General features: G+C 39.9%; 1 protein-coding gene across 1 annotated transcript in view; it reads left to right on the top strand.

Annotated features, from left to right (window-relative positions):
- Hcfc2 (host cell factor C2) overlaps positions 1-14686 on the top strand; it is a 42937-nt gene that overhangs the window by 19437 nt on the left and 8814 nt on the right. The window contains exons 10-14 of the mRNA XM_028778046.1: positions 2859-3033; positions 7539-7612; positions 9285-9416; positions 11815-12000; positions 12512-12797. Coding sequence (XP_028633879.1) covers positions 2859-3033; positions 7539-7612; positions 9285-9416; positions 11815-12000; positions 12512-12797 — 853 coding nt within the window. The remainder of the gene's footprint in view (positions 1-2858; positions 3034-7538; positions 7613-9284; positions 9417-11814; positions 12001-12511; positions 12798-14686) is intronic.

Here is a 14686-nt window from a genome sequence, read left to right as displayed (position 1 = left end):
AGTCATAGTTTAATCTCAGCACTCAGGAAGCATAGGTAGGCTTGGTCTACAGAGTGAGTTCCAGGACAGCCAGGGCTGCATAGCGAGATAACCCTGTCTTGAAAACAAAGCAGAAGAACAACAACAATAAATAAAATCCTTATTTCACCAAGCCTTTACCTTCTAGCTTTTGATCACTTCTCTTCACTGAGAAGCTGAAGAAAGTGGGTGATGGCGAGTGCTTGTAACCCTGTCGTAGGGATGCAGGGGCAGGAGCAGTCTTAGGCCAGCCAGCCAAACCTCTTGGTAAATTCTAGGCCAGGGAGACGCTGTCTCAAAAAACACAGGACAGCTTTCTTGGGGAAGTAAAGCCAAGGTTTCCTCTGGTCCCCATACACATGTGCAGATATGTTTGCATACACACATTCACACATACAGGAAAAATAACAGAAGGTGAAGACTTGGTGCTCTCTCCCCTGTCTCCCCTCTCCTCTAGCCTTGAATCTTTGTAGTTGAGTTGGACTTGATGTTTGTGTTACAATGATGACGTATTTATAAATGAGCTATGTAGTATGTTGTTAGCATGTTCTTTCACATATAACTTTGCTTTTCCTGCCATTAGCTGCCTCCCTTTTTCATCATTTTCTTGTTTTTTCTTTACTATAATTACTTTATATTCAGATTCCAGCAATTTTTTTTGTTTTTTGGTCTTCTGGAGCCTTACTCCATGCTCTAGTTCAGGGCCTCCTAAGCCTGGTCAACACATAGCATCCTTCTTTTGCCTAAGGAAAATGTGCACAATCCAGTATCCAAAATAAAATAAGTAGACAAATGAAATATCTGCTAATAATAATTCAGAGAAATGTGTGGTATGTCTATGTAAGTGAACATGTGAATGTAAGGATGCAATGGAAGGCAGAGGCCAGCATCAGGTGTCTCCGCAGTCAGCAATGGAAGGCAGAGGCCAGCATCAGGAGTCTCTGCAGTCAGTAGTGGAAGGCAGAGGGCAGCATCACGTGTCTCCCCAGTCAGCAATGGAAGGCAGAGGCCAGCATCACGAGTCTCCGCAGTCAGTAGTGGAAGGCAGAGGCCAGCATCACATGTCTCCCCAGTCAGCAATGGAAGGCAGGGGCCAGCATCATGTGTCTCCCCAGTCATTCTCTACCAGAGCTTAAGACAGGGTGTCTGAACCTGAGTCTTAAAAATTCAGCTATCCTGGCTGGTCAGCACGCCCCAGGGGTCCATCCTCCTGTCTCCACTCCCCCAGCACGGGGCTAAAGGGATGCTCCACCTCAGACAACTTTGTCACATGAAGTTTTGTTTGGATCCTGGGCACCTGAACTCAGGTCCTTGTATTTGTGCTGAAAGTATTTTATCAAATGAATCATTTCTCCAACCTGAGAAATTGCTTTAAAATTAATCGTTTGGTATGCATACAGTTTACCATTATTAAAGATAGAAGCAAATTTGCATACTGATGAGATGGTTATGCCTTGTTAATTTTTACATACCTAAGTCTTGGCTGAATACTTAATACTGGAAGATTTAGAACATCTTCAATGTTTTTAAAGACTAATGGCTATTTTGATTTTATGATTGTAGATGCTGAGAATGCCGCTTCACATAAATATGTGGACAAAATGGCAGAAGTCTTTTCAGGGCCAGTCCACACATTGGTGGAACTTGCACCCTAACTCTTTCCTTGTGAGCCAGAGTTCATGTAAGGCTTTTGTAAAACTCAAGCAGCAGTTTAAAAGAAATCAGATATCTAGAGGCCAGCAAGATGGCTCAGTGAATACACACACACACACAGGCACACACATATACACACACACACACACACACACACACACACGAGTAAAACAGCAACATTGGAGGAAGGCAGGCCAGCTTTATGGTCACATGGCTGTACAATGGATGGGGTTGTCATTAATAAATGAAGTTTAAATGTGTTCATTATATTATCTTTAGGAAGGTAAATTAATTATCACTAATAAAACCCTGTCTCTTCTGCTCCTTCCCTCAACACCAGTCTCTTCTGCCTCAGCCTCCTAAGTAACCAGAATTAAATGTCTATACAGCCAGGCTTAGCATTAAGAAGGTTTCTGACCAAATGTTCAATAGTAAATAAGTCTTATAGTAGTATATTATTGAGTCTTTATATATAAAAGTCATTCATACAGAATAATCCCTTTGCTGAAATTTTTCTTTTAAGAGTCATCATATTTTTTGGCTATGTGTTTAATTTGTTTTTTAAAAATCAAATAGGGGCAACAGAATGGTTCAGTGAGTCAAGAACTTGCTATGCAAGCCAGACTAGAAGAGTTCAATCCCTGAACCCACATAAAAAGCAGGAGACCACTCACTGCACAGAGTTGTCCTTTGACTAATCATGTACCCCCATACACATACACAGCTCACACATTGTTAATAAAATGTTAAGTGGAGGGGTTCTCATGGCTCACCTGGGCTACATGAGTAGTTCTTTGTAACACTAGCCACCATGGTAAAAACTAAACCTGCCTAACTACAGCTACAGTCTTTGGAACATGGAGATTAAGTGGGAAATATCCTAAAACTACTAGTTTTAAAGAGTGATTCTATAAAAGTTAGTGATATAATTTTAAATGTTTTATGTTTTGGTAAGTTTTAGTTTCTGTTATTGTTTTACGAATCTTATTTCTAGCCTAGGCTAGCCTCAAGCACTGGAGCTTCCTGCCCCAGCTCTCAAATGACTAAGATCCCAGGTGTGCACCACCACTCCCTGTTGGTAAACTTGCCTTCTTCCCAAATGTACTTGAAATATTTTGCTGTTTTTATATGTGTACTTTTGTTTCACTTACATCACTTGCTATGATGAACTGTTTTATTTCTTGTAGGTTAGTGATACAGTAAACAGTACAAAAACTGAACACACAGCTGTGAGAGGAACTGCACTGAAAAGCAAACCAGACTTGAGAGCAGCAGATTCTAGTGCTGCTTTACACTCACCATTGGCACCTACTGCTTCCAATAACAACAGCTGCATGACTGATATGCTGTGGAAGAATGAAGGTATAGGGCTACATTGTACATCAAGTTAAAGCTTTATAACCTGGGCAGGGGATGCCAGAGTTACTGAAAAGGTAGACGTTATACTGTTTTTGGTGGGGAGTGTGTGTGTGTGTGTTTGGTTTTTCATGACAGGGTTTCTCTGTGTAGCCCTGGCCTTGAACTTGGAGATTGCCCTGCTTCTGTCTCCCAAGTGCTGCTACCACCCAGTTTGTGTGTGTGTGTGTGTGTGTGTGTGTGTGTGTGTTTTGAGTGAGTCTTACTGTGTACTCTTGGCTGTACTGGAATTAACAGAGATCCATGTGCCTCTGCCTCTTGAGTACTGGGATTAAAGGCAAGTACTTACGTTAAATGGTTTTGATAATTTTCCTCGGAGTGAACATAGTTGACAAATTCACACATTGTAAGTATGACATTTCAGTTAGGGAAATGTTTAGTGACCTTGAGGTTGGCCAGTGTGGTTAGTGTGACTGTCCTTGTGCTTATTATCTGGTCATTTTTTAGCTATATGAGGTTATTTGTTTATTTTATTGCTATTTCCAAAGTGCTGTGATCTGTGCTTGATAAATAGTTGTCATTTAGTGAATAGTGGTGTACCGAGGATCTGAAGTAAGGAATGCAGATGTGGCGGCTGCATTCATAAGACAGCTCACAATTTGGTGATTTTTTTTAAATATGAAAATTCTGTTATATTTTTTTTTGTTTCTTTTTTTTTTTTTTTAAAGATTTATTTATTTATTATATATGAATACACTGTAGCTGTCTTCAGACACACCAGAAGAGGGCGTCAGATCTCATTACAGATGGTTGTGAGCCACCATGTGGTTGCTGGGATTTGAACTCAGGACCTCTGGAAGTGCAGTCACTGCTCTTAACCACTGAGCCATCTCTCCAGCCCTTTTTTTTTGTTTCTTATTTTTGGTTTTTTGAACAGGATTTTACTTTGTAGCCCTGGCTAACCTAGAACTCACTATTGTAGTCTAGGCCAACCTAAACGTGTGACAGTCCTCCTGCCTCAGCCTAAAAAATGTTGTAATTCACCATGCCTGGCTATACTGAGATGCCATTGAAATATATATATCAAGTATTGTTTGTGATTTCACCATCTGAAATTGTTTTACTAGTTCTGGCTTAGCCTTGGAATAGAAAGTAGCTTTTGAATTTTAAGACTTTGCAATAGCTGTTTTAAATCTAATTGTTTCAGGGATTCAAATATAATAGGATAAACATTCTTTTTCCATTTTGGGTCTACAGTAGATAAAAATACTGTAGAGCATTATTTTGTATGCTTTTCTCATTTCATTACTGGCACAAGCGGAGCGCTCTGCTGATGCTCCATTTTGTTTGGTTGGATTTTATGTTTTTTGAGACCAACTCACATTGTCTTCCAGGCTGGCTTAGAACTCAGATGTTTCCCAGGCTACCTGGCCTCAAGCTTCTAGTGACTCTTCTGCTGCTTCACCCTTCCAAGTGCTGGGGTTGTAGGTGTGGTCCGCCATACCTGACGGGGCACTGCTTTCTTGACATGAAGGGATTATTTGGTATAGATGAGCTTGATTCCAAACTTCATTTAACATTTTTTATCTGCAAATTTCTGCTGTACAAAGAAGTTTATCTGCTGAGAGCATATTTAAGGTTGAGCCTTCCACGTTGTCAGTAAAATCGATTCTGAGCAAACGGAAGAGCCAGCGCTTGTACCACAGCACCTGACATACCAGGAACACTGTCAGGGCCTGGGTGTTTGGGCTCAGGTTACAAGGAATGTGACATTCTTTACAGACTGTAAGAACTGTTCTGTGTGCTTCCAGGAGTGAAGGAGTGTTAGGACTGCATGTCCTACACCAGACAAAGGGATGGTTTAGGAAAGAGTTGAAAGACTGGTTAGGAGGGGTTTTTAGGACTATCAGACAGATACACGTAAAGACAACACAGTGGGTAAGATAGAGTAGGGAAAAACCATTAAAGAGGCTCTTAGTATATCTTTAGTATAATATAAAGATGTAGTAATTAAACTTTGCAGCTGGTTGCTTATGAGAGGAAAAGATGAGTCGCATAAGACTGTTTTTAGTTGAACATCAGAATGGACACTGTACTTCATCAAAATGGAAATAGAGGAGCAAGAGAGAACACATGAGGAAGAATATTCAACTTTGAACTTAACTGAAATACTTGAGGAATGTATTGGGTAGTTTAATATATAGATCTGGAGTCTAGGAAGTAGTTCCTGTCTATAAATACAAATGTAGAAATTATCTGAAAAGTAAGTTCCACAAGAGCGAGGCCTTGTTGATATATTCGCTGCTAGATTCCCAACAGCCAGTCCTGTGCCCAGGTCACACATGTTTGCCTGGTGAGTGATTGGCGACTAGTGTTTACAGCATAGGGTACGTAGTGGAAGAGGGAAGATCTGTCTGAGGACACCAGGTAGAGAACATCACCGAAGAAGGAACCCAGCTGAAGGGAGGGAGAAAAGGGCCCTTAGCTTAGTGAGAGAAAGACTGTGGGGCTGGTTTTGTTTGCTTGCTTGCCTGCTTTTTATTTTGTCTCTTTTTTTTTGTAGTGAGTATCACAGTTTGCAAGTCTTTGCATATGTATTTTTAGCAGATGAAGAAATTCATGAGGCATGAACCCTGCCTGATTTCTCTCAACATCGTAGAAACAAACATGCCTGGTAGAAAGTCTGCAGTGTTGTCAGTGAGTGGATATAATTCATAGGAAGAGACGGGCTTTAAACAGAAATGTGTGGGCACCACTGCTTATCTTCCACAATATGAGAGAAGACAGACAATGGACACGATCATAAATACATTTAGGACAGGAGAAAGCAGAACATTGAAGAAATTCATGCCCAGTTACCACCCCCTCCATCCATACACACCCTAAAATTAGTCTCAAAGCCATTTGATCTACAGTTTAGTAGCAAATCATGTCAGTAGTTAGAGTAGAAGAAGGAGCTGAGATGCTAGACATTCATGCTCGATCCAGTGCACGTATCCTAAATATGTTATACCCAGAGATTAATCAGAAAGATCCATTGTTTCAACCCAGGTCCTCATGCTTCAGCACAGGAAGTGTACTAACTAGTTGCCTGGACTTAGGACAGTAGTTCCTGAACCTCGGCTCTCCAGTACTGTTTTCAGCATGCAGACTACAGTAGCCCAGTGGACTTAAAACTGAACCATCCAGTACAAATGTGCCAGTTGTTAAAGCTGAGACCTCACTCACTAGCAACATACAGTACCAAACTGTATGTTGGCTTGGTTTGGAACATATTTCATATATATATATGTGTGTGTGTATATATATGTATATGTATATGTATATATATGTATATACATGTATACATATACTATTTGGTTTGGAACACATTTCACACACTGCTGTGACCAGTGATGCTGTGAATCCTCACAGTAAGCAGTGTAGCCAGGGACTGCATTGCCCTGTGAGGCAGATCATGGCAGTTAGTTAAGATAGATATTTAAAATAGCCTGTCCTTCCCCTCTTCCCCTTTAACTTTTATCTTTTGTGAGCTAAATCCCTCTATGTAGCTCAGCCTGATCTCTAACCTGAGGTCCCCCTGCCTCAGCCTCCTGAATGCTGAGATTATAGGTGTAGATTTTTGCACCCAACTATATGCTTCTTGTTAGCCTCAAATTTAGCAAGTTTTTGTTGCTTGTCATGTTAGGAATTGAACCCAAGGTCATTCTTAGGCCACACTGGGCTACATCCTCTAGTCCAGTATAGTCTCTGCTCCTTTATGTGAGGTGTTTAGACCAACACACTCGGGTGCAGCCTGTTTCCTCTACTATGAATACGTTCAGCAAACGTGTTCCTTAGGAGAGATTAGTCCAGAGGATTAACAGTCCTTAGAGTTGATTGGTTTCTAAGGTTGTCACTACTTGTTCTCCTGTAGTAAGAACTGGGTTTCATCTTTGTAAGCATCCTCTCTTTCACCGTAGCTAGTCACCAAAGCCTTAGGAAAAGAACGTTGGGATTAGTTTGAATGGTTATTCCTTACTGATTGCTCTATTTTTCTTAGGTTGTTGGAGTGTGTGTGTGTGTGTGTGTGTGTGTATGCACATGTGCGAGTTCGTGCACTCATGTACCCACAGATGTGATTGTGTGTGCATGTGAAGGCCAGAGTCACCTTTTGTGTCTTCCTCAGTCACTGTACATCCTGTTGCTTGAGATAGGGTCTCTAATTTTTACATGGAGCTTGCCAGTTTAGCTGAGCTGTCTGACTAAGAAGCCTCAGAGATCTGCCTTTCTCTACCTCCCCAGCACTGGGGACCATGCCCAGGTTTTTTACATGGGTTTTGGGATTGATCTGACTGAGATATTTCCCTAGCTTCTCAGTTTTTTGGTCCCTTTAATCATGGTAAATACACATATACAATATACAAATATACATATCACAGATTATGTTTAAGAGTTTGGTGTCATTTAATACTCTGTATGTAATGTGTCTGAGTGATGATTTAATCGTTAACTGGTGGTTTGATTTTCAGTTGATGAAATCTGTGCTCTGCCTGCAACTAAGATCAGCCGTGTAGAGGTGCATGCTGCAGCCACACCATTCTCTGTGAGTTTATGACCTGGTGGTGACACGAGTGTAAACGGAATGGTCTCAGGTTTCCTGTAGTAAGAACTGATGGAAATTTAGAAGCAGGTGGAGGAGTAGGAAATTTCATAATATGTTTAGTGAAAAAGAATGATACACTAATAGTGTATATTTTGTGGTCCCAGTTTTGATGTAAAAATGTACTTATACACATGTTCATATTCCAAGTGTATCAGCTCACAATGTATCTTCAGTTGCTAGGTAACTATCTCTGGGATGTGAGACCACAGATAATTTTGATGTTCTTCTCCATGCTTTCTCTATTTTATATATGTTTAAGTGAACAGACACTTGTCTATTGGTGTAGATTACATTAAAGGTTAAAAGATGGGATTTGAGTGGAACAGAAATGGTTGGATAGCTGCTTCATAGCAGCACAGCAGAACTTTGCAATAACATGCAGGCTAGCTCAAAAATCTGACATTGACTTGTTTTATGGATGGCCATAATGGGCCTGCCTATCACCAAACTTAAATGCTTGCAGAGTGATTCACAGATACACCAGTGTTATCTTACTTGTATAAATATGAAGATCATGCATACATAGTTTTTAAAAATAGCCATTTTACTTTATTGCTGTGACTATTGATTACTTGCTTGTCTTTTACAGTCACTCAGATGTCTATAGTTTTTTTGTTTTGGGAATTTTAATCATATATCCTTTCCAGAATGTTAGTCTGTGTTTGTAGACTCTTCTCAGGGAAGTATTATTAAATGGAAAGATGTTTCTTCTGAATCTGTCTGTGATTCACCAGCCACAGTTGTGTTTGTTATTTCAGTTGGAGTCAGGCACCTTAGCAACATTGCTGAAGAGGCTTTCCAGCTTTGGCAAATGACCTGTTTAAAACTGCTCCTAACCGTTAGGCTCTTGTAGTTAGTTCACTGTGGCATGTTCTAGTCTGAATAACGAAAAATATGGATTCTGAGCATGCGTGTATGCTCTTGTATATTCAATAGAGGTAACTGAAGTGCACACTTGTTTTGAGCTTCTGCAAGCAGTGTGTCATTCATAAGAATACAGCTTTAAAGATTGGGTCCAGTATGGCTCACCTCAGAAAGTAGCTTAAATTAAACTCTAAAGCAGAGCAAAGCCATGTAAAGCACTTTACTCCCTGCTTTAGTATATACTGAAGTGCATTCAAATTGAATTTTAGTTTTGAACTTTTTTTCTCCTTTTAGGTTTGGAAAAGCACGGGTATTTCAGATACAAAGATCACTGGAGCTCTGTTTGTTTGTTTTGAATCTAGAGGGAAAAGCCAGCTTGGGATGGAGTTTTCTACGTGTTCCTTTTGGAGTAGATAGTAGCGTTTCTCTAAAGGGGTTACACGTTCTTTTGGTCTCTGACAGTGTCCTACAAGACAGCTGGCATTTTAACCTGTCACTGATGGGGAAGCATGCTCACTGTACCCAGGTTGATAGTAGCAAGCTCCTGGTGTCAAGTACCTGTTACACTGTCTGTTTGATGGGCACTGGCAGTTGATTTAGTCTGTTAAGACTTGTTTACTATGGGCTTGTAATGAGTGCTATTCATCCATCTGCACACTTGTAGATCACTGCATGGGGTTACGTACGTACGTCTTGACAGTTCTATGCTCAATGCGGTCTTCATAAATTTTCCTTTCTCTGAAATTAGAAAGAGACACCTTCAAATCCAGTGGCCATTTTGAAAGCAGAGCAGTGGTGTGATGTGGGAATATTTAAAAACAATACAGCTTTGGTGAGCCAGTTTTATTTGCTACCAAAAGGAAAACAAAGTATATCAAAGGTAACTGTTGATAAATTGTCTATACTTTGAGAGCTGAGGATGTAACTGTGGCAGAATGCATGTCTAGCATGTATGTGGATTTGGCTACAACTCCTAGCACTTCAAAAAGCAAGCTAAATGTACAGAAAGTGAATTGTGATCCTGGAGAGTGGGATTATATTGATAACTGTCATTGAGGTCATTTGAAGGAATGAAATTGGGATCTTTCCACATTGTATTATTGAGAGTGTTGTATATGTAATCACCTTACATTCTTTAATGCTGCTTTTGTGAATATGGCAGATACCATTTTAAAAATCTGCATCAACTAAGGTGTGTTTCTTTTCTTTTTTTTTTTTTTTTTTTGAGACAGAGTCTCATGTTGCCAGGCTAGCCTCAAATTTCTTAGGTAGCCAAGGCTGGCCTTAAAGCCCTGATTCTCTTGCTTCCACCTCCCAGTTACTAGGATTACAGGTATAACTGAGCTAGGTTCCAAGGCATAAAGATCTGGTCTGGTCAGATACAGTAAGGGCTTAAAAAATGTCTCCAATGGGTAGTGCTGGTGAACGCCTTTAATCCCAGCACTCAGGCAGTCAGATCTTTAAGTCTGAGGCCAGTCTGGTCTGAAAAGTGAGTTCCAGGACTGCCAGGGCTACACAGAGAAACCAGGTCTTGAACAAAATCAACAAAAAAAGTCTGCTTCAGTTGGGTGGTAGTGGCACCCACTTTTAATCAGATGAGAGATACCCAAACCAACCTATATCACTTATGAGTTTAGTTTCTGTAACAAAACCTTTGCTATCCTTCCCTCTTTTCCACTTTGAATATTTTCAATTCTTGATAAAAATGAAAATTCTAGTAAAAAAACATCACTTTTGTGGCTAATGAGATTCCTGGCTGAAGCTGAATATATATTCATATAAAGATACAGCCACATATAAAAAGCATGTTAGCTACCTAAGTTTTCTCAAAACTTTCTTAATTAGTATTTCTTAATTCAAAAAACCTGCAGCAAGAACATTTGAATTTAACTTTCTTTTTAACTTTCTTTTTTTGCTTTTGTTTTGTTTTATATTTTTATAAAGTAGGGACAGGGTTTCTCTGTGTAGGTCTGGATGTCCTGGAACTTTGTAGATCAGGCTGGCCTTGACCTCAAATCTGCCTGCTTCTGCCTCTCTAGTGTTGGGATTAAAGGTATGTGTCACCACTGACCAGCTGTGTTTGAATTTCTAGTTTTGACATTCTTCAGTGTTAACTGGGCAAGTTAGTTGTGTCACCAGGCTTCCACACAGTGTGATGGTCCAGTGGCACTGGGTATAGCATAGGCCTGATGGCTGGGCAGAAGAGCTGCAAAGTGTTTGCTTGGGTATAGATGCTAGGCTAGTACTACCCAAGAGGATGTCACCATTTAACATTTATGTCTTGTCCTGAATAGAGTCTTTAAATACACTACATGTTAGTCACTTCTTTTCTGCCAAACTTGCTTGTCTGTCTCTAAACGGTAGTGTGCTCCTCGGAAGATCATTGTATAACAGCAAGTCTGGGATTCTTAATAAGTTAATAAGTTCACATGGGGAGGGGGGATTTCTTTTTTTTTTTTTTTCCTTTTTTCCCTGCCTCTACTGCCTCTCACATGCAGAATTCCTTTGCCTTTCTCCTTATGATGAGAGATTCAGATCATCTTTCCTCTGGATAAGAATCCCTGATTCAGGCAGGGGCTTAGTGGGTTCTGTACTAGAGTTTTACAGTTTTTGTGTTAAAGGGAAATACATTATGGAACTGGATCCTTAAAATACACTCATTCTTAAAAAGTTTTGTTGTAAAATGATGGACTGGGTATTAGGTCTATCTTGTACCTTACTGATACAAACTGGTATAGTTATGCTCTAATTGTATTTTTAGAGAAAAGTTTTATCTTAACAGGAAGAGTGATATGTAGGAGGAGCTATGGTGGGAGGAGTGAGGAGAGGAGGAGAAGCTAGGAGACAGAGAGAGAGAGAGAGAGAGAGAGAGAGAGAGAGAAAGAGAGAGAGAAGGGTGGGAGGGAGGGAGAGAGGAAGAGAGGGAGGGAGGGAGGGAGGGAGGGAGGGAGGAAGGGAGGAAGGAAGGAAGGGAGAAAGGGAAGGAGGGAGAAGGGGGAGGGAGACATGGAGGTGGATGTTCCTGTGTCTCTGCCAGTCAAAGGTAGTTGGTATATCTAGGTTGGGTATTGGGTTACACTTCTGATTGTATGGGCATCTTGTTATTGAGCATTACCAAACTTACAAAGCCTTTGGTTAACATTTTAACATAAAAATAAAAATTTTTTAAAAATCTTAAAAAACCCCAACCAAACAAAAAGTTTTGTTGTTTAATAGAATTATAACTTTGAAGTAATATATGTACCTTTTCTCTGACTTTTGTATATTTTACATTTCAGGTAGGAAATGCAGACGTACCTGACTACAGTTTGCTTAAGAAACAGGATCTTGTTCCAGGAACAGTATATAAATTCAGGGTCGCTGCAATCAATGGCTGTGGAATAGGCCCTTTTAGTAAAATAAGTGAATTTAAAACGTGTATCCCTGGTTTTCCTGGAGCTCCGTCTACAGTCCGCATTTCTAAGGTAGTCTGTCAGGTCCAGTGAGACTTTATTGTGATACACATGATTTGAAACTTCTTTGTTGAGACATTCATATTAGCACTTGTGACAGATACCTAAGAGAGGTGAATTAAATGTCTAACGTTTGTCTTGGTAGCCATGCATGATATTCTTCAGTACCAGATTGCAAGCTGGATTATAATATGCGAAGCACAGAAGTGTATTGTCTTGCTTTTGTCACCCAGAGTTGATCATTCTGGAGAGTTCTAGATTTTAAAGCACGTGAAGCTGGGTTGCATTTTATAATAAGCCTTGCTCTTTGTCAAGAAAGAAAATGTTCCTTGAGGGTATGCTAGGAAGCCTGGGCATTTAAGCTGTGCTTTGTTTGTGAAAAGTGTGTGTAAACTATAGAGCCAGTTAAGGTAGAGTCTTAGTCAGCAGTAAGGGTGACCACTGAAGGAAGGCTCTGTTTTGTAAAGGCACAAGTGATACTAGAGAGAACCAGAGAACCCTCACCTTTCTCCCTCTTTTCTAGAATGTTGAAGGTATCCACCTTTCCTGGGAGCCTCCAACTTCCCCTTCTGGAAATATTCTGGAATATTCAGCCTACTTGGCCATCCGCACAGCACAGGTGCAAGATAATCCAAGCCAACTTGTGTTCATGAGGATCTACTGTGGTCTTAAAACCTCATGTATAGTGACTGCTGGGCAGCTGGCAAATGCGCATATTGATTACACATCCAGACCTGCCATTGTGTTCAGAATATCAGCAAAGAATGAAAAGGGCTATGGACCAGCCACACAAGTCCGATGGCTTCAAGGTAACAGTAAGAAAGCTCCTTTGAGTTGAGTTGTTTTTATTAAAGCTGTTGTGATAGTTATTTATTAGTAACTGGTTATGAACATCTGTTCTTTGAGAGTATTCTCTGACTGTATTTCTAGCAGTTATGAATTTGAGTTTGTAAGTTGTTCTTAAAATGTATTTGCTCACTTCTAGATCCAAATAAAGATAGAAAGAAGCAAAGACTGAAAATTAGTATATGGATTCTTCCTTACCCATATAGCTACTTAAAAAGAAAAGACTAGCAAAGCGAAGATAAAAGCCGTAAGGTGATTGCCCCCTTTCTTTTATGAAGGCTGTGTAACTCAGTCATCCTACAGCTACTGAGATGAGTTTAGTCATAGGCTGGTGTACACTCGCTGTAGTGGATGTTTCCCATGTTGTAAATGCCCTATCTGAGTACCCGCTGGCCTTATTCCCAGAGCAGTGGTCTTCTGTCAGCTCTCTCTCAGTGCAGAGGATCTGTGATGCCAAGTTTAGTAACTACCTTACTCCCTTATCTTCAGTTATCACAAGCTTAAACTATTAAAAGAGAAAGGAAAGTTCAGAAACTCTGCTTTTGATTTTAAAAATTATTTTCTGAGAATCCTAGCAAAATATAAATACAGGATAGTGGATAGTCTTGATTTGTATCTGACCAAGATACCTGAGTATATCTTTATCTAAAGCACTTAATCTATCTGGCCCTTAATCTCTTCACTAGCAAGTAAGGGAATTAAGGAGAGTTTTCCTTTAAAGTCCCTTTCAGCTCTAAACATTCCTATTTTCCTTGGGAGTTGGCTATATCCCTGAAGACTGTCCCATGTGTGTCAGCAGTCATAATGGCTTTAACTGCTTTCCCACCACTTCCTTAAAGATTAGAGAGCATATCCTCCTCTTGAAGAGAGAAAGAAGCACCTTAACAGGACCCAGGTTTTTACTCAGTGTTTTAAACATTTATAAGATCTTTGTAAATGCTCTAGATGTTTTATTTTTTAATTATTTTTACCTCAAAATTGTATAAGCTTTTTTATATCAGAAAAACATTAGATGGCCACTTCAGGCTCCTTGCCACCTTAGAGATGCAGAAAGCTCCAAGACCACTTGGCTACAGGTAACTTACTTTACACTGTTTGAAGTATCACAGTTTGGCTGCTTAGTCAGTTGGGAAGTGCAGACAGACTCCATACAGAGCAGTAACTGCAGAGAAGACATTTCAGGCCAGAGCTGCAGTAACTCCAAGAGCTTCTCTGGCTACACAATCTCATGCCAGTTTAGGGTGACTGAGTAGCTGTGCCCCCCAACTTTCTGTGTGATATGCCCAGTGAAGATGAATATAATTGTGAAGAATTGATATATATGCCAGTTACTAACTTAAAGTGTATAGAATATTTTAATATATAATTTTTTGTAAAGAACTGGGATTTTTATACTACAGTATTTGTAATTAATGTGTCTCACTAATTAAATTTCTCTTGAAGAAAATATGCAAACTATTAGACACATGAGTGGCTTCTGAACTCTAAAGATAAAATAAATGCACTACTATGGTGTTGTTAGGATACCTTTTTGGGGTACATGAATCCTTACTCATTAAAAGGGTACTTTCCAAGCAGTGTTTACAAGGAGGCCTCTGATTGGTTATTCCAGCAGCCCCCACGGGGAGAGCTTCACTCTGCCTTCATTTAATTTATGTGCTTTGCTTTGGCAGCGCTTGCTTTTTGCACTAGTAGACTTTGAACTTACCTCATTATTATGTTTGTAATCATTTGTGTAGCTTCCATGATGTGTTGGATAGAAGCTAAACATGTCTTAACCAAAGTTACATGGTATGCAGATTTGCACAGATCGAATAGTAAGCTTTGTTGTATGTGTGTGCTCAGCTAAAAA

The sequence above is a fragment of the Grammomys surdaster genome, unplaced genomic scaffold (genome assembly GCF_004785775.1).
Source record: "Grammomys surdaster isolate TR1022 unplaced genomic scaffold, NIH_TR_1.0 322, whole genome shotgun sequence".
Classification (NCBI taxonomy): Eukaryota; Metazoa; Chordata; class Mammalia; order Rodentia; family Muridae; genus Grammomys; species Grammomys surdaster.
Note: the sequence above shows the minus strand (reverse complement) of the source record. Positions and strands in the feature narration are given on the sequence as shown.